The sequence below is a fragment of the Diospyros lotus genome, chromosome 3 (genome assembly GCF_014633365.1).
Source record: "Diospyros lotus cultivar Yz01 chromosome 3, ASM1463336v1, whole genome shotgun sequence".
NCBI classification, from domain to species: domain Eukaryota; kingdom Viridiplantae; phylum Streptophyta; class Magnoliopsida; order Ericales; family Ebenaceae; genus Diospyros; species Diospyros lotus.
In genome coordinates this window covers 27,189,837-27,210,256 of record NC_068340.1, presented here as the reverse complement: position 1 = coordinate 27,210,256, position 20,420 = coordinate 27,189,837, and the positions used below count along the sequence as shown (strand labels likewise).

The 20,420-nt window shown below is 38.2% G+C and overlaps 1 protein-coding gene across 1 annotated transcript; it reads left to right on the top strand.

Annotated features, from left to right (window-relative positions):
* The first annotated feature begins 1,244 nt into the window (after window positions 1-1,244).
* LOC127797217 (cytochrome b-c1 complex subunit 9-like) lies at window positions 1,245-16,782 on the top strand. Its single transcript, XM_052329902.1, has 5 exons — window positions 1,245-1,443; window positions 1,704-1,751; window positions 1,973-2,026; window positions 2,109-2,186; window positions 16,429-16,782. Exons 1-4 carry the CDS (start codon window positions 1,327-1,329, stop codon window positions 2,118-2,120), a joined length of 231 nt encoding a protein of 76 aa, XP_052185862.1. The 5' UTR covers window positions 1,245-1,326; the 3' UTR covers window positions 2,121-2,186; window positions 16,429-16,782.
* The last annotated feature ends 3,638 nt before the right edge of the window (window positions 16,783-20,420 follow it).

The window sequence follows — 20,420 nt, the reverse complement described above, 5'->3', positions numbered from 1 at the left end:
CATGTAAATATGATAAATGACTATCTAAATTCGATGCATTAAGTATTTAAATAAAAGGCCTATTTATTTAACTCCCACTTTAAAAGGACAAAACCCATATTTTATAAGCTCGAAGATTAAAAGGAATTCCTTAGATCTTGTATTAGTTTCAAACTGTGAATTATTTGTAGTTTGAATGCTTGGATGCATGTTTGTACAAAGCTAATTGGTGTGGATGATACCTACGACTAGTCTTTATGTGTTAGTCATTGCTTGTCAATTAAGCATGGTATATTTGATGATTATTGTAATATGTGCATCCACACATGAACAAAAGCCAAATGGGAATTCTATTCAACATATTAGTAGGCTTTTTGAATGATTCTCACAAGTTAAAGTGATGGCTCTGCAGAAGACAACTGGGAAGACAACTTGGTAAATTTTTCGTTTTTCTATATTACAAGTTAATTTAAAACTAATAAAAATTTAGAAAACACCTCTGTTTCCATATGGGGGTATAATTTGGCACCAGCAAATAGCCAAAAGGTTTCCCCTCGTTCTTGTTGTTTTCAGATGGCTTAAATAAATTAAGTTAGATTAGTCAGCACCATTAATATAGAAAATATCAAAATATAAAATTATATCGCTGCAATCAACTGTATGATAAGGCAAAGATAAAAACTATTGCTTTAAGGGGACAAAACTAATGTCTTGTTATCCTAAGGGTTTATCTTATCCTAAAGTAATGCATTTAAACAAAGGACGTGCTGTTAGTGCAGAGAAACTGCCATTGCATGAATCCAAAACTGCATGGATTGTGCAATTTCTGTTAATACGCATGTACATACGTACATTATGCCCACTGCCCAACATTTATGACATTATCATATCATTTGTCACGTTGACATGTCATTTTAAATGAGTTAATCATATTTAATAATAATTATTATTTTTAAGATGTGAGCTTATCACATCATACTGATCATCATTCGGAGACTATTTCACTTAATTCACATAAAATAATGAACAGTAAAAAACACATATAATTAATTGGTGATGTAATGGAATTGTTATGAATTATAATAATAAATAATTTTTTCAACGATGACATCCAGGTTGGGCCAAAGGGGGCGGAAATTCCGGCCCGTCAAGACTGGGCTGCAGGCTTGGGCCAAATTTACACAAAACGGCCCAATTTTTGTGTGCTGAACCGGGAAGATAAACCGGTTTGGTGTCGGCTAGGAACCGATGATAATATGTGCCCTGACCCTGAACTGATTCGGAGTCGTCCGTATCGTCAAACATCGAAGGCTGCAATCAGATCGAGAGAGAGAGAGAGGTATAGAGATGGATTCAACGGCGAGGCGAACCGGGGGACTCCTCGAGGGCCTGTATAGAGTCCTGATGCGCCGGACCTCCATCTACGCCACTTTTGTCATCGCCGGCGCTTTTGCTGGAGAAAGGGTTAGGGTTCCGATCTCATCTACGCCGCCTCCTTATGCATATATTCGTACACTCATTCTTATTCGATAGATTGCGTCTGAGATGAAATTTATTTGCTAAGTTACATTTAGATCTAGATTTCCACTTGAGGACACCCCTTATTTATGTTAGAAACACTTTTTTTTTTTTTTAGATCTATAGATGAAAAGTTTAGTCGTTACGTTAAGCACTTGTGCCAATCAGCGGTGTTATTAGAATAGTTTGTTTATTTGGTTTTGCAGGCAGTGGATTATGGGGTTCGTAAGCTCTGGGAATACAACAATGTTGGGGTATTTTGACTTCCTCTCATTTACCTGCCACACACACACTCGCACACACATATATATGACATGAATTGAATCCTTTTGATGATAATAGTGGCTATTATGTGCATGCTGTTCATTTGTATTTGTTGTGTTTAGACGGTCTATGCTCGGTTATTTATTTGTTTTTCTGTTTTTTTGATAACTAAAAGTCAATGCTTGGATGTTCATATTGGTAACTGGCTTAGGCTCTATGCGTGGAGAAAATTTCTCAACAATCGCGTGGAAGGACGGTGAATAATGTAAACTTCAAATATGTGGCTGTTATATGCTCTCATTACAAATGAGGAATAAATTTCAAATTACCCAACTATTTGTTGATAGGATGCTCAGTGAGGAGATACAAATATAGCAAGGAGGAAAGACTATTAATACATGTTTCTCTGCAAAATACAACTAATAGTAAGCTTGTGTTTGGTTTATAATCTTAGTATGTTCTTGTCCTGCAACCATCACTTTGCCTCATCTTTCAATTACTATCATTTTACATATGCACTATAATTTCGCATCTATTTTGGGAATGAGAAAAAGCAGGTTTATTATGCTACTAGCCCTCAAATTGTCAGGGACCTGGACCTGACAGTGTAAATTCTCAGCCAATGGCGAGAATTAAGGCAGAAAATAAGGAGAATTGAGAGGAAAATTGAGAGAGAGAGAAGAACAGAAAGATTCTAGAGAGAGGGAAATTGAGAGAGAAACAGAGAATTCTGGGAGAGAGATCGAGAGAGAGAGTTGCTGAGTTGGAGAGAGAATTTTAGAAACTGAAATTTTAGTAATTCATTGAATGCCTCCTGTTAACTTTAGGACTCTTAGATTATATCCTTAGGCGAGAAAAACCCTCTCATAAGCCCTCTCCAACACTCACGAATGCAATGGAAATATAAGAACAAGAAAAATAAACAACAGAAACAGAAATAGAAATTAACAGAATTTAAAAGGAACAAACACACCACACAAGAAGACCAAGAATTATACTAGTTCAGGCCAATATTTGGCCCTACATCCAGTCGCCCTTGGCGCACAATCCACTAGAAACCAGCAAATCAAATGCAATACACAGTCCCAACAATCCCTCTTTCCAGCGCTCCCAAGTACAACCTTCCCCAAGAGATTACACAAGATCGCTCCAAGATCAACTCTCACAATCTCTCTCTCTTTTTCTCTGCACTCAAGCACACAAGGGATTATCAATGATCAGAATGAATTGGGATGCCCGAGACTTGTGCCTTTCTCCTCTATTTATAGAGGTTTGGGGCGTCGGCTATGAGGGTTTATTTTAAACCTATACAAAAGTCTAAAATGCCCCTTATAATGTACATAAGAAAAAACATCATACACTACTTAGTCTCTCGGGTGAACTCCTTCACTGGACTGCATGCATCCTTTCTTTTAGATCCAATTTGACTCTATGCAAAACTCTTAACACCTCCAAACATATTGATTAGCTTTATATATAGCTAATCAATCAACTATTACAATTAATATGCTACAGTTGATATGCAAAATAAATTGCCGCATCCTATTGAAACCCTAGGATCCTAACATTTTCCCACCCTTGAAATTTCATGTCCTCAAGAAAAAACAAGGAAGCTGAATAGCACAGGAAATTGATTGAGCAAATCTGGCAAATATTTCCAACTGTAGTTAGTGGAGGTAAAGTAGAACTAGAAGTAGCAGTAGGGCCAATGGTTTTCTATCAAATCAATAGGGAATTCCATGCAATTTCCCATAGTTTCACACCAAAGTTGTATACATCTGACTTCCCATTGGATGGTTCATCACGGGGAACTTCTGGAGCCATCCATTCAAGAGTTCCTGCCATTGTTTTTGTAGAAAAAAATGTGCTAGCTTTTAAGCGGAATAGGCCTAAATCACAAACCTTTACTGTATACTTCTTGCCAACCAAAAGATTTGGAGACGTCAATTCTCCCTTGAAAAGGACAATATTTGGATGCTGGAGTTGTTTCATAATTGTGACCTCCCTCAAAAATTCCTGCAATCTCTATAGGTGGAAATCTTGATCCATAAAAATCTTTACAGCAACATCCAAGTCCTGCCAATCCACACAATAGACAACACCAAAGGAACCTGCTCCAATTGTCTCTTTTAAAACTAGATCACTCCATGGTATATCCAATTCTTCCACCTCTAGTGAAAGGTCTTGACTCGATTTAGTTGGAACAATTTGACCTTCCTCGACAAACCTATAATCACCTTGGGCTATAATGTCCTATGGATAAAAAATGCCTACAAATGATTGAACTTCTCCATGACCAAGTAGAGGGAGATGCTTTAAAGGAAGAGGATATTTGAATGTGTTCATTGAGCTTTTGACGGAGATAGGGTCATATGATTCGAACAAATTCAAATCCCGGTCATGAACATCTGTTGCTGCTTGAACTAGGCACCTTGTTGTGTTCATCTATAGATTGCTTAGGACATTTTATGTTAGCAGCATCTCCATTAATACCTTCCAGAATTTGATCAGCCTTCTCCTTTGACATAAAGTCCTCTGGCAAGTTGAATTGCGGAATTCCATGAATCACTCCATTTCCCGGCATGAGTGGATCTGATCTTTCCTTCGGAGGAAAATCAGAAGGAAGACTTACTTGATACAATTTTGAGAACATTAGCATAAATCCATCTAACCTCTTATTAATTCTGTCCATAGAGACCTCCAACTTTCTGTCCAATGCCAAGGTCGTTGTCAAGCCTCAGGGCTGAGATTTGGATAATTTCCTGAATTATAGAGGAACTGAGAGGAAGAATAGAAATGGAGGGAGGATTTTAAAGGAGGGAGAATTGAGAGAGATAAAAGAGAGGGAACCAGAAATTTAGAGGGAAAAAGAAACTTTGTATTTCTTTCAACATCATACCTCTAATCCTCTACATTTAGCCTATTTATAAGCTCCTTTTCAGTTATAATGTCTAACTAAAAGGTACAATCATTTACAGCACTAACTGAAAGGTACATCACAGCTTGCGTAATGACTAGGTACCCCTGGGGTCGTGACAATCCCTCCACCTTAAGATAGTTCTTGTCCCCAAGAACTTGCAGCGACGGGCTACGTGCTTTCAATACTTGTTGTCTCCCTCTCTCTTTCTTTCTCCTTTGCTTTTCCTCCTTGAGGAGTAGAAGTGTAACATTGTTCGCAGCCTTTGAATGTTCTTCCTTCGCCTCAGTCCTTTCTTCAAACTCAACAGCCTGTGTAGAATGCAATTGTGACTCTTGAGCCCCTTTGTGTAATAATTTTTGCAACTCCTCCCCATTGATCACCTTGCATTCACTAGTTTCTTCTTGCCCTTCTTTTTCTTTTTCATCAAGCCCTTCCATGTTTAGTAATAGTCTTCTGCAGTGGTGGTGTTGTTTTAGACTCACTAGTTTAGGCGGATTTAGATAAACTAATCTCTCTCAAATACTGTTCCCACTCTCGGATCAACAGAAAGAATCGTTAATACAACCATAAATTTAAGAATTCACAAATTAAACAAAAACCAAAAATCAAACCACAAGAAGCTGAATTTATCCTGGTTCGGATTGCAAGTGTTTCAACCCTACATCTAGCAATCAAACACCCCACAAATAGTCTTCTTTATTCAGAAAGAACGATTAGTACAATAGCTAGTTCTCTTCCTTCTATTCTCGAGTACATCAAACCTTCGCTCCCCAAAATTACAAAGCTATCTCTCAAAAACACTAGCATTTCTCTCAGAACGAAACAACACTCATTACAATAGAATTGAGAACAACCATTCAACCAGCTACCACTCACCCTCTATTTATAATAGGGGTGGACATCCCAATATAACTAACTGGAATTAGATAATTACAGTTTTAACCCCCAAACTTTTATTAATCACATTTAGGGTATTGTTTCTAACTGCCTATCTAAACCTTAACCGATATAAGCCATTGTCTTCACTGATCTTCTAGGATAACTCGAGGCCAACATATCAACAAGTGGCCTGGACGAAATTTGTCTCCGCATTTATAGCACAATCCTAGCTGCCTCTTCTGCTCTGGCATAGTATTGTTTATTGTATTAAGGTTAGAGCCAACCTTGGGATTTCCTTCCAACGGTTGATTGGTGGGAGGATTATTACTCGATGGCATTCTGTGCTTTTTGAAGATTGCTTCTAGAGTAAGCTCTTGTAACTTAACCTTCCCAACAACTTGTTTTTCTGTTGCAAGCATCATCATTTTAACCATGGGTCTCAATTCGTCTTTTAAACTGCTAATAAAACTCTATACAAAGTATTGTTCCATTAGGCCTAGTTGTGAGGTCCGCATTATTGACCTTAATTCCTCGAATTTCATTTGATTCTCTCCCACTAAACCATTTTGTTTTAGCTTGTTAAATTCATCAATAACATCAGTCAGTCATATTTCTCTCACCAAAACGGTCACACAATTCTTCAGCAAACTCTGCCCAACTAACCTCATTCCCTTGGCTTGAGTCCACCCTTGGTACCACGAATCAGCCATATTATTTAGATAGGCTACCATATTATTTAGATAGGCTGCTGCCAAGTTAATTTTTTGCCCTTCGGCCACCCAACAAAATTGAAAGAATCTTTCACAGCAGCAGATCCACCACGTTGGCTTCAATCCCTCGAACACCTGAATTTCTAACCTTGGCATTGGTGTGTGAATAGGAGTTTGAGAGGAGGATTTCCTTACCTGAATCTCTTGTTCCAACATAGGTTGATCCTCTATTTCTTGTGCTTTGTTGGCCCTAGGAAGGATCAAATCACAATGGTTCGTGGTGGGAAGTCCGATGGCAATCGAAATTGAGGCAATGATGCCATCATGTTGAACATGTTAATTCTTTGGCCATATTGATCCATGGTCTCCTTGTATTGATCCATGGCCTCCCTATTCTTCTCCAATTCTCTCTGCATACTCTCTCAAGTTGCAGCGAGATCTTCACGCACACTCTCTCTAATGGCCAAAATGTCTTCCCTACTTTGGATTATGGCCTCTTGAGTTTGTGACATCCCAAATTCCAACACCTCCATCCTTGATTTGAGTTGTTTAATCCTGGTCCCCTTAGCCATCTTTTAGTTCCCAATTCCGAATGCGTCTTACTTCAGATAATTCCCGATTTGGACCTAGCAATGTGTAATGAACGGCTGGAGATACTCCTTGGCCCAATCGCCAATTCTTATCGGAATTTCTGTAGATCAGCAACGACCTTTGTAACAGCTTCCAAAGACCACAAATTGCTTCTAGTACTCGATTCAGCACCTGAATTTGCCTCAAATATTACTTCTAGGACTCGCCAGTCAGCAACCTAGAATCGGTTGCTATCGATTGACCACTATGAATTGCCTTGGTCGCAGTTGCCTATGAAACTGCTTCCTGAGAATCGACTCTCTTGTCACCACTTCCTGCTCACCTTCCAAAATTCGAGCTTGAATCAATGTCTGAGATTATCAACCGAGAATCATCCATTAGAAATTAATAGCCAAGAATCGTGGCCTACTCTGCTTCAAAGTCAAACCTAAATTCGGTCCGGTAAACCTAATCCTTCTCCTTAGCGACTTCAAGTTCAGCCAACCTAATTCCACCTCAATCACTACTTTAAAGAAATCGATCTGATCTGGTAATGCAATCAGAGATGCTTGAGTTTATCCCTGCTTCCAGATTGTAGCTAGGATCAGGATCGATTGCGCTAGATTCCTTGCTGAGGAACATTGCATTCCTTTGCGCTTGAACCTGCTAATTGAATTTGCCAAGAGACAACAATCGCCGACGATCGCAATCGCTATCTGCTTCCTGACCCAATCGATCTGTCTTGCTAAAACTGCCAAAATTTGCAGAAACAATCTCCTGAAACAGGCTCAACTCTGATAGCACCTCCTTCAATTGATCACCTCTGTTGTAGCTTCTTGAAAATTGCCTTCAATCAGTTTCTAAGGAAAGCCTTGCTCCGATACCAAAATGTCAAGCCTCGGGGCCAAGACTTGGATAATTTCCGGAATTATAGAGTAACCGAGAGGAAGAACAGAAATGGAGGGAGGATTTGAAAGGAGGAGGGAGAATTGAGAGAGAGAAAAAGAGAGGGAAAGAGAAATTTAGAGGGAAAAAGAAACTTTGTATTACTTTCAACATCATACCTCTAATCCTCTACACACAGCCTATTTATATTTTCAATTATAATGTCTAACTAAAAGGTACAATCGTTTACAGCACTAACCAAAAGGTACAACACAGCTTATGTGTTACAAGCATAATGATTAGGTTAGCCCTAGGGTCGTGACAGTCGCCTCATGATTCCAGTTGAACGCCTTATGGTTCCTGTCACGGACAGGGGCGAAGGCGTCTGTTATTTGAAGGGGTAGTATAGTAATAATAGGAGTAGGCGGTTGGAGCTTAGAAGTGTGTAGAAGCTGGTAGTTAGCTGATTGTAATTCAAATGTTGGCGCCTCCTTGAGGAGGGTATATAAGCCAGCTCATTGCCCCTTTACTGGGTATCTGAAAATACAATTGAATCACATTTCCCTCACCTATCTCTCTCTCGATTCTCTCTCTTTCTCTATCTCTATCTTTCCCCCTCACATTTCTCTACCTTTGGGTATTCCTTTCGCGCGCAATTCCGTCTGAATTGCAGCGAAAACTATTGCCAAATCCGAGATCTGATAATTTGGTATTAGAGCACGTTCGTGGGCGATCGGGAGGGCTATGGCAGACAGCACTTGGATGAAGCATATGGAAGTGCAGCTCCAGCAAGTGATTGCGTCGGTCTCGGAGATGTAGAATCAGATGGATACGTTTGAAAGTTCGGTGGAAAGAAGAATCGACAGAGCGGTGAATGTGTGGCGGGAGGAGAATCGATCACAGACTACTCGGTTGGAGGAGCAAATGAGAGAACATAACCAAACTCTCCAGGATCACATGCATCAGTTTATGCTGATGTTGTCACGCCAAACTCATGTATCAATCTCTCCAGAGTTTCCTCCGAGGGAGCATTCGGATCCGATCCTCAACGATCTAGGGGGTAATGGCAGATCGGAGGGATCTGCGGAATTGGAAGCAGAGCAACCAATGATGGAGGAAATCGCGGGCGTCAGGAGATTAGGTGTAGTACAGGGACCGAACCAGAGCAGGACGTTGATGCCGCGTATGGAGATTCCTTTATTTGATGGCCAGAATCCACGATGGTGGGTGAGGCGTTGTGAGAAAGTGTTTTGTCTCTACAACGTGGCCGAGCAACAGAAGGTAACAACTGCTGCAGCCTACCTTAACGATGTGGGGGATGCATGGTACCAGGGGTGGATGGGAGTGAAAGACGAGTGTTCTTGGGAAGAATTTGTGGAAGGGATGTGTGGAAGATTTGGGGAGAAAGGAATGTTAGATGTAGTAGAAGAATTTAATAAACTGAAACAAGGTGGATCTGTGCAAGTCTACCAACAGAAGTTTGAGGAATTGAAGGCACTCATGTTAATTTCCAATCCCACACTCACCGAAGGTTACTTCGTGTCAAGCTTCATCAGTGGCTTGAGCGAAGAAATCCTCCCCATAGTGAAAATGTTTCAACCAAAAACTGTACAATAGGCTACTGAGTGTGCTAAGCTGCAAGAACTAGCGGTAGAGGCCTTATCGAAGAAGCAGAGAGGGGTTAGTAGAGGTTGGCAGGTGCCTAATCAGTAGGGTAACAGGGGGTGGAATAAGGAAGGAGGAACAGGGGGATCCAACGGGAAGGCGTTAGCTCTGCCAGCTCCATCCCCATCGTTTGGGAACAATTTGAGAGAACAGAAGAGGTTAGCTAGGCTCTGTTTCAGGTGTGGCGACAAATATACGCTAAGCCATCAATGCAAACGCCAATTGCTGTTGCTAAAAGGTACCAAGGATGAGGAAGAAGAAGTTGAAGAAGCCGAGACCCAAGAGAACCAAGGTGACGAAGAGAAAATGGAGATTTCACTCCATGCTCTAAGAGGAGTATACACAAGTAAAATCATAAAAGTAGACGGTATGGCACAGGAGGATGACCTGTCTATACTCATTGACAGCGGAAGCACACATAGCTTCCTGGATGAAAGGGTGGCTAAGAGGCTCCATTGTAGACTTACTGGGACTCTACCATTGTCTGTTACGGTGGCTAACGGACAGAAGGTGATCTGTAAGTCTGCTTGCATGGGATTCTGTTGGCAAATGCAGGGGGAGAACTTCGAAGCTGACCTAAGACTTCTCCGGATAGGAGGCTGCGATATGATCTTAGGCGTGGATTGGATGAGGGAAGTAAGCCCCATTTGCTTTGATTTTAAGATGGAAGTCACTTTTGACAAAGGAGGAAAACGAATGACTATAACTGGCTGTGCAGAGGCGGGTACTTGTAAACTCATTTCAAGCAAAAGACTACATAAGCTATTCAAAAGCCAGTGGACACAGGTGGCTCAATTGTTTTCGATACAAACAATTGAGCAGGAGGAGGACGAGCTGGATTTTGGGGTGAAAATCAAACTGGAGGCAACGAAGCAGGGCTCCATTCCTTGGGAGGTAACTCAACTGGACTTACTTGATGAACTCTTAGATGAATTTAAGGATTTGTTTGAGGAACCTAAAGCTCTACCCCCTCCAGACTATTTGACCACACCATAACCCTAAAACCCAATTCAGAGCTAGTTAACATTCGTTCCTACCGGTATCCCCCAAAACAAAAGGCTAAGATCGAACACATGATCAAGGAAATGCTGCAGCAATCAGTCATTCGACCCAGCCTTTGCCTATATGCCTCTCCTCTTCTCTTAGTAAAAAAGGACGGCAGTTGGCGGTTTTGCATAGACTATCGCCAACTCAACTCCCTCACCATAAAGAATAAGTTTCCCATCTCTATCATAGAGGACCTACTAGATGAGCTACATGGAGTCAAAGTTTTCTCCAAACTAGACCTTCGTTCCTGATATCACCCAATCCGTATGAATCTCCAAGATATCCACAAAACAGCCTTTAGGATCCACCAAGGACACTACGAATTCCTAGTTATGCCTTTCGGTTTAACTAACGCACCAGCAACTTTCCAAGCCCTCATGAACTAGATATTTGAACCTTATCTCCGCCAATTTATTCTGGTTTTCTTTGATGAAATCCTAATTTACAGCCCTAGCTTCCCCAAACACATAGAGCATTTACGGTTAACCTTGAAAATCCTTAGATTCAATAAGTTGTTCATTAAGAAGTCCAAATGTGTCTTTGCACAAACCCAAGTGGAATATTTGGGCCATGTTATATCGGAGAAGGGGGTGAGCACTGACCCCCAAAAGATTGCTGCTATGAATGACTGGCCACGACCGACCACCGTGAATAGTTTGAGGGGATTCTTGGGTCTCACGGGTTATTACAGGCGATTTGTTAAAAATTACAGCATCATCAGCGAGCCACTCACGGTGTTGCTCAAAAAAGAGGGATTTCATTGGGATGAAGCAGCTGAAATTGCCTTTGATCTACTGAAGAAGGCCATGTGTGAGGTTCCTACATTGACCCTCCCTAATTTTAATCAACCGTTTGTTCTAGAAACCGATGCCAGCAACTATGGAGTGGGAGCAGTGTTGGCCCAGGGAGGAAGGCCTATAGCCTTCATCAACCAGGCTTTAGCTCCAAAGCACCTCGGTCTTAATTTGTACGAGAAGGAACTCTTGGTGGTGTTGATAGCCGTTGACAAATGGCGGCATTATTTCAAAGGGAGCAAGATAGTTATTCGCACTGACCATGAAAGCTTGAAATTCCTATTGCAACAAAAGTTACACACACACCTCCAATGGAAAGGTATGTCTAAACTCATGGGGCTTGATTACACTATTCAATATAGGAAAGGACACGAGAACAAGGCAGCTGATGCCCTTTCCCGCTGTATGGAGGAAGGCACAGCGGCGGCCAAGACTTTTGTCATAACAGAATGGCACCTAGAGGTTGCAGCCAGTTATGTGCACACAGAGTGGACCAGAGATCTAATGGAGCAACTGACATTAGACCCCACAAGCAAACTGGGTTATTCGCTAAGGAATGGGTTGTTACGCTACAAAGAGAAGCTAGTGATCGGGGATGATGAGCTGCTACGAAGAAAGATCCTAACAGCTTTGCACGACTTGCCCGTAGGAGGCCATTCGGGGTTCCAAAGCACATATAACCAAGTACAACAATTGTTCTATTGGCTGGGGTTGAAGAAGGCCGTGCAGAGTTATATTAAGAGTTGTGACATTTGTGGTTGGTGTAAACATGAGAACATTCACCCTCCAGGGCTGCTGCAACTGTTGCCTCAACCGGAGCAAGCTTGGGCTAGCATCAGTATGGACTTCGTGGAAGGATTACCCAACTCAGAGGGCAAAAACTACATATTGGTAATCGTGGACAGACTCACCAAATACAGTCATTTCCTAAGTCTCACTCATCCCTTCACAACCCAAGAAGTGGCGCGAGTGTTCCTTGATCAGGTTGGAAAATTACACGGCTTGCCTTGCGTCATTGTATCCAATCGAGACAAAGTCTTTACCAGCCTACTATGGAAGGAGCTTATGAAATCACTGGGAACCAAGCTCCACATGTCCTCGGCCTATCATCCGAAAACGGATGGACAGACGGAACGTGTAAATCAATGCCTGGAGACCTACCTTAGGTGCGTGTGCTTGGTTCAGTCTGGCGGGTGGCACAAGTGGCTGCCTTTGGCGCAATGGTGGTACAACACCAACTACCACTCGCCCTTGAAAATGACCCCGTTTGAGGCTTTATTCGGTTACAAACCACCACTGCTTCCGGTTAGTGGTGGCCCCAACTTGGTAGCCACAGTGGATGATTATCTCACTCAGCGGCAACAAGTGCTGCAGACATTAAAGCGGGAATGGGCGAACACCCAAAATCGCATGAAGCAATACGCTGACAAAAAGCGAAGGGAACAAACCTTTTCCATTGGGACCGGGTCTATCTTAAACTGCGGCATGCCTAATTGAAGACTCTCTCACCAGCGGCCATCTCCAAACTTAGTCCTAAATTCTATGGGCTGTATGAAGTGTTAGCTCGGGTGGGCGAAACGGCTTACCGATTACAACTTCCCGCAGAGACTTCTATTCATCTTGTTTTCCACGTCTCTCTCCTCTAGCCCTCTCATGGTACTAACCCGGTGAGCACATCTCTACCCCCGGCTGTTCCAGCATCGCAACAGTCAGCTGAACCTATCGCTATCGTGGACAAATGCGTGCTATACAAACAAAATCTTCCCCTCACTCAGGTGCTCGTCCGTTGGTCCAACCTCCATCCAGAAAACAACACCTGAGAGTATCTCCCAAACCTACTCCAGCAATTTCCACGAGCAGTCGGACTCCTATAAACTCTTCTTGAGGACAAGAAGAATCTGAAGGGGAGGGGAATTGTCACGGACAAGGGCGAGGGCGTCTGTTATTCAAAGGGGTAGTATAGTAATAATGAGAGTAGGCGGTTGGAGCTTAGAAGTGTGTAGAAGCTAGTAGTTAGCTGATTGTAATTCAAATGTTGGCACCTCCTTAAGGAGGGTATATAAGCCAGCTCATTGCCCCTTTAGCGGGTATCTGAAAATACAATTGAATCACATTTCCCTCACCTATCTCTCTCTCGATTCTCTCTCTTTCTCTATCTCTATCTTTCCCCCTCACATTTCTCTACCTTCGGGTATTCCTTTCGCGCACAATTCCGTCTGAATTGCTGCGGAAACTATTGCCAGATCCGAGATCTGACAGTTCCGACTGATCACCTCATGATTCCAGCTGGATCCTGCCTCCAGAGAATCCACTTGAATTTGCAGATCTGAGACTGTTGCATTCATCTGTTGCAACTGAGATTTGAACTGTTTCATGCGAGTTCCATCTGCCAGGACTAATTTCTGGAAGGAACTAAATCAGTGGCCAAGGGACAGCTCTGATACCAATTTGTCAGGAACCTGGACCTGACAGTGTAAATTCTCAGCCAATGGCAAGAATTAGGGCAGAAAGTGGTGAGAATTAAGGCAGAAAATAGGGAGACTTGAGAGGAAAATTGAGAGAGAGAGAGAATTAATCAACTGTTACAATTCAGTTACAAGTTGTAACTGCTCTCTACAGAATTAATATGCTACATCTGATATGCAAATTAAATTGCTACATCCTACTGAAACCCTAGGATCCTGACACAAGTATTGGTCATGGTGCTTGTTTTCTGTATGTATGTGGGTTAATGAGCTTAGCTGTACTTATCTGCACAAAAGAAGAACTGTTTTCCTCCTCATTTTCCTTTATTGTCCTTGTTCCTAGTAAAATTTAGGAAAAAGGATCAATTTGGCCCTTGAACTTTTTGATTTTGATCAATTTAGCCACTGAACTTTTCAAATGATTTATTTCAGGGGTGAATTTGAGCTCAAAAAACCTAAAGTTTCAGGGGCAAATTGAACCATAAAAACTACCATTTTGGGGGAAAAATGAACCATTTTGAAAGTTCAGGGGTTTATTTCACTTGATTCGTCTCACAAAATATTAAGGATATGTAAGTATTCACAATTCCTTCATAGATCCCCAAATTTTTTTATGTTATTAAGATTTTGCAGTCCCTACACAATAAAGGAACAATTGATATGTGAATCTATGCGATGCTCCCTAAATGATGTAACAGTAGTAAATTTATGCATGTTGTCTTGTAGGGACATTTCTATTGTCAAGTTTGTCTCTGTTTTCTTGATCAAAAAGGTTGTTGGGGACTCCTGTTGCTAAAATCTTGCTCACATGTGACTAGCAATCTCTACCCACCAATGAGCTGAAAGATATAGGATATTACTATAGCAATCTCTACCCACTTTAGAACCAGAAGATGTGACTATAGCTATTTCTATGCATTGGGAACTAAAAGGAGGATGGAGATCTTTGGCAAAGGGTTTGAACTATAGTCTAACAACCCTAGCCTCAGTAAGTGTAAGTGAATTCAATAATCTTGTTCTGGTGTAGAGGAGAAGATTTGAACCCCTAACTTTTGGTGATGGTATTAATAGGCCTTGTGATAACTTGGCCAACCACCTTGGTGTTCTATTATCAATTGTTTTAGGATATATGTTAGAATGGTTTGCAGGCTTTTTGCATGCCTAAAATAATTGGCCCTGTTGGCATGAAAATGAGATAATTTTCTAGAGTAATAAATTTTGAGAAACCATTCTGAAGTATCTTTATCGTGTCATGTTTTCCTTTTATTTTTGTTTTTGGATTTTCTTTTTGAATAGATTACCATGTTACCCCCCCCCCCCCCCCCAAAAAAAAAAAGGGAATAAATTGCCAATTTAAAAATCTTCCTAAAGATGTTTTAAGTGAAAGTCTCATGTAGTGTTGTTACATTGGTTTGGTGTTTAGATGAAATCCTATGATGTATATTTTGGCAATGTGAAGATTGTCCATGTACTAGAGAATTGAAATGCTTGAGGTTCAGATGTCTCTATTAGAAGGAATTTGAGGCATTCTAGCAATTTTCATTGAATACTTATAAAAAATTAATTTGATATAATGATGTAACCTGGTTCTAGCAAGACTCTTCAAACATGTAGGAGATGTTATAAACGTAGGGGTAATGCTAAGGGCAACGGTTAGCATTACCCATAAACATATGGGAGATGAAAGTTACATTGTGCACCCAAGCTTCTCGTTATAATGATATATATATATATATAATACAAGTATGGCGAAATAGAAACAAGATAAAAGAACAAGAAAATTTGAAAGAAAAAGACGATAAAACTGCAGAGAAGCATGGTCTGAGGCTAGGGATGTAAATGGGCCCCCAGTTAACCCCATTTATATGCTTGTTTTGATCATTTTCAAATGAGCTTTGCACCTATACCTCATTTTTGTACTTGGTTTCACTTTAAATGGGATTAATTGGGACCCATTTACATTTGAGTCTCTGAGTTAAAGCCTATTACTCTCCATAGAAAAAGGAAGTTTTTTTTTTTTTTTTTTTTTTTTTTTGTGTTGCGCCGGGGGGGGGGGGGGGGGGGGGTAGCTTGAGACAGAAAAACAGAGAGAGGTTTGTGAGATATAAAAGACTGGATTAATGACTAAAGGTTTGATTGCAAAGAATTTTTTGATATATGCAAACTTAAACAGTTGTTGCTAAAGAATAAATTAACAGCCCTAACGCTTGAAGGGAAAAGACTCTGTTATCCTCTATAACAGGAAAGAAGGAGATGAGAAAGGGGGATGGAATGCAGAAGCTCTTTCACATTACCTTGATACTTGTGACTTGCCTCATGCCTTCCGGCTAGTCTCATCCTTGACCACCAAAATGTATTACGGGTTCAAGATTTAAACAATTGGGTTATTCACAGAAGTGTGTAACCTGAAACAGATTAGAGATTGTATAAGCTTTTAGATTTTAGTGGGGAAGAAAGGGTCTGGGGAGGGTGGGATAAAATAGCGAGATCATGAGATGGAAATCGGAATGAACCTTCTCACCTATCAAAGTTTCTTGATTCTATTTTCAGTAACATTCTTTATAAGAAGAAATTGAATGCGTGACTGTTGCAGTTAATGGATATAATGCATAACGGAATTCTTACCACGTTAGGTACCCTCTGCATCATGCATTTATTCCTGTTTTCTGACAGATGGTTAGGCGCCTGTTTTAATATCTGATTTAGCTTTGTTTACACCTACCTATATGCAGAAGCGGTACGAGGACATCCCAGTTTTGGGACAGTGGCAATCTGAATGAGGACCACTCTCCCGTCTTGTCTCCTTCCTGGAGTGAAAACGAATCTTTTATAGTGATCTTCAAATAAGCATTGTGTTTATGATGATCTGTCGAAACATTTAGATTGTCTGGGTTTTCAAGCTGAGCTTTTATTTGTTTCCAGACATGTAATTTTCAGTTTCTTGGGGCTTATTTGGTACCTTTTTGGTAAGCTTTTTCTGTTCCATGTAACGAAAGTTCAATTGCAATGGGAGGATTGATTGCCTTCTTCCATGTTATATGAGTGGGTACTTAAGTCTCCGTTATGGGTTGCGATTTCCATATTCAGCTCTCTCTCTCTCTCTCTCTCTCTCTCTCACACACACACACACAATGATTTTTGTTCTCCCAAATGACCTGATAAAGGTAAAGCCGACGGTGAATTTCTCTTTGGCTCGTATTTTAGGCAAAGTTTGGAATGAATCAACTTTAAAATTTGGAATTCATTTGCAATGAATATTGCATAAAATTCATTTGAAAATAAATTAATAAATTATTATGTTTGGAATGACACATCTTAAAATATGGAATTTAATACTATTCATGAAAATGTGTTTTTTATTATTTAGCTGTAACTCGAAAATTTTGTTAAAAAATAATTTCTAGTGTTTTGTTGACTCTTAAAAGTGACTATTTTCTTTTATCATCAAATTTATAACATAAAGATAAAAAAAATAAACACATAATAACAATAAAAATTTAAATATAATAATATTATATATTATCCTAACAAATTTTATAATCATAAATTTTACAATATTATAAGTCTTACATACATAAGGTTGATAAAAGTAATAAAATTAAGTTTATTGTGCTCAAAGTATTCATATTAATAGTTGTATGTCCGCAATAATATAAAAAATACGAGCGTAATTTTAAGTAACGTTATTAACGGTATATACTTTTTATGGTACTAATTTTGATCCACCATCTCATCTGATAAAGCTTTGCACCCAAACTTTCTTAGTCTATCACTCTCGGTCAAAAAAGCTTTTGCAATCTTCTCAGTTTTAGCTAAATAATAAAAGATACAAGTAATAGTAACTTTTCAATTTCATCAAAACTTTCTATCATTGTCACCGTTTCAAATAAAACATCAACATTTTGATATTTGCTTAACTCTCAAATTGCAACAGCCACTTCTTTTAACTTTTGCAACTAAAATTGAAATAGTTTTATCATCAAAGTTACAACCTCTCTTTGTGTGAGATTTTTTTTTTTAGAAAATACATTTGACAATAATGTCTCCCTCTTTTTTTTTTTTCTTTATGTCAACATCATTATCTAATGGAGTAGATTAAACTTCCAATGTCTCATTAAAGTTGATATTATTAAATGACGTGGCAAAACTTTCAAGTGCCATATCATTTTCTATAATAAATATTATCTTATTGTACAACAAGTCTATTTTATTGTTCAAATATTTTTTATGATTAACATATGTCTACAAAAGCAAACACATAATATAACAAAGTTCAAATTTAAATTATTAATATGAAGCAAACAAAAAAAATGCATAAAAAATAAAACAAAATTGTCACCATTATTTCCACGTTATATACATTCTTTGTAAATGTTATCTTCATAAAATCATCTTAGCCAAATCCACTTTTCTCTTCAAGTTAGCTTATAATTCTCCATTCCTTTTTCATTGTCTTCAAATGATTTTCAACATGATTAGGAACCTAATTCATTGTGAATTTCAAGTTGATTTATCTACGAACACATTGAAAACTTTCGACTTTGAAAGAGGGAGAAAATTTATTCCCTTTTGTAGCCACCTCAACCAAAAATTGAAGTAACATGTGAGATATAGATTTGGGCCACCTAAAATGTTTTGTCTTCCTTTACTTTGTTCATTTCTACAATCATAATAAAAAATTATAAATAAAAAAATTATCATATCTCTTCTACGCTTGGTGCAATATAATCATTCCACATAATTAAGGTTATCATATCTCTTTATCTTTCTCAGTCTCATTCTCTTTGTTGTTCTTTTTCCTCTCTTTAACATAAAAATATTTTTTATGTGTTGTTTTGACTTGATGCACAAATATTTTTTATAATAAAATCATTAGGATTTACTCTTATTATATGGTCAAACACAACATCAACATGCGTTTTATATAATCAATACGTATAAAAATCTATTGTACAAAATTATATCTTTAGTATACGAAAATCGTGTTCAATTGTGGTTCTAATGAAAAGTGACAAAATTAAACAACTCATTTTCATTTTTAGGTAGGTAATCAACAAATTCCTTGAGATGATGACGAGCACCATAATATGAATTTATTACTCCATTTCGAGTAAATAACCAATATAGTCAAGATAATATTTTTCTACAAATTTAACACAAAATAATATTTTAATTCTAAACACCTTGAGCAATCTTAAGCCCTCCCACTCTTAATAACGCATCATTTAGAACATATGAATCATGTGCACTTCCTTATCAATTAACTAAAATAGAATTAAATTTTAAATCAAAAAAGATAACTACCCGTGGCTTCATCCTTTCAACCACAGAATTTCTCTTTAAATTCAAAAGGTACATTTACTTGAACATGAGCTCCATCAAATGTCCAACACAATCCTAATTAAAAAAAAAAAAAAAGATATTTGTTGAGAATTTTTTATTTCATTAAATAAATTGACAAACAAAATATATAGAAATAATCTCTTACCTTAAAATAAGGATAATATTTTTAATGACTATTTGTATAGGGGTGAAGCTTTTAAGGGTCTTTAATAACATATTGTATAATTTTAGAATTGCACACAATACAATTCTAAAATAATGGCATATAATTTCAACCAATCTTTAAAATTTTTTCACCAATAAACCAAAGCCTAACATTGTATCGTTTTATTTGCAAAAAATTTATCACTTACTCCATGACACTCATATTATTATAATAGTTTAAGTGTTTTTAGGAAATCATACAATTACTGAAATACTCTATGCCATTTGAAGTTATTCAATATAATACCCATTACCTCGATTTATTAAGCTAAATACATATTTTTTTTTAAAGAGATGGAATCAATAAGATGTTATCTTATTATGTTATTACTATTGTCACACTCATCAATGGCTAAAGTGTTTACAATAACTACAACTATACCATCAAAAAATCTCCACAAAAATTTCATTCCCAAAAATCACAATTTGAATGAGTGCCATCGAAATAGAAATGACGAAGCAAAGATGCTAAAATGAACCCATCACAAAATTTTTCAATAACAAATTTGTCGAGCAACAAAATAGAAATGAACCCAAAATTTTCAAGTAATGAAACATAAACAAACCCAAATCATCAATTCAAACAATAGAGGAAATAATCGAAACAACAACTTACCCCTTGCTATGGTGGCTTCAACTTATTGCTTAGTGGCTACAACAATCTACTTCAAGAATTTGATGTTTGTTGTGATCGATTTATTTTAATTGTTACAAAAATAGTATTTCTATTTCTCTTGTTGTAAAACTTGTGCTTCATTTAAGCATCAAACATTACGTATTCGCCATTCATTGAGGATGATTGTAAGTTGTAATAGGATTTCAAACTGTTTTTTTTTTAATATACGAATGGTTTGCTCTTCAATTTATTTATCTTTTATTAAATATTTAATTTCATAAAAAAAGAAGAAGAGAAAGAAAAAATCATTTGGTTGAGAAGAACATAAAAATAAAATCTTATTTATCTAAGATCACTTACTAGAGTTTTTAATTTTTGATTTTTATTTCTATTTTTTGTGTTAACATTTTAGGGGTTTTTTTTAAAACAAGAACTTAACAAATTATTTGTAACTTTGTTTTATTTTTAGTTTTGTATTTGATTCTTTATTTATACATTTCTCTCCAACGTCTTTCATTAGTTCATAGATGACTTTTTTAATTAATAATGATGAAAAAAAGA

What these genes read in the sequence shown, in the direction of transcription:
- LOC127797217 (XM_052329902.1), top strand. Translation starts at nt 1,327, where the DNA reads ATGGATTCAACGGCGAGGCGAACCGGGGGACTCCTCGAGGGCCTGTAT. An exon ending in GCGCTTTTGCTGGAGAAAGG is followed by an intron (nt 1,444 to 1,703) that starts GTTAGGGTTCCG and finishes TTGGTTTTGCAG; the next exon opens with GCAGTGGATTATGGGGTTCG. An exon ending in GGGAATACAACAATGTTGGG is followed by an intron (nt 1,752 to 1,972) that starts GTATTTTGACTT and finishes TAACTGGCTTAG; the next exon opens with GCTCTATGCGTGGAGAAAAT.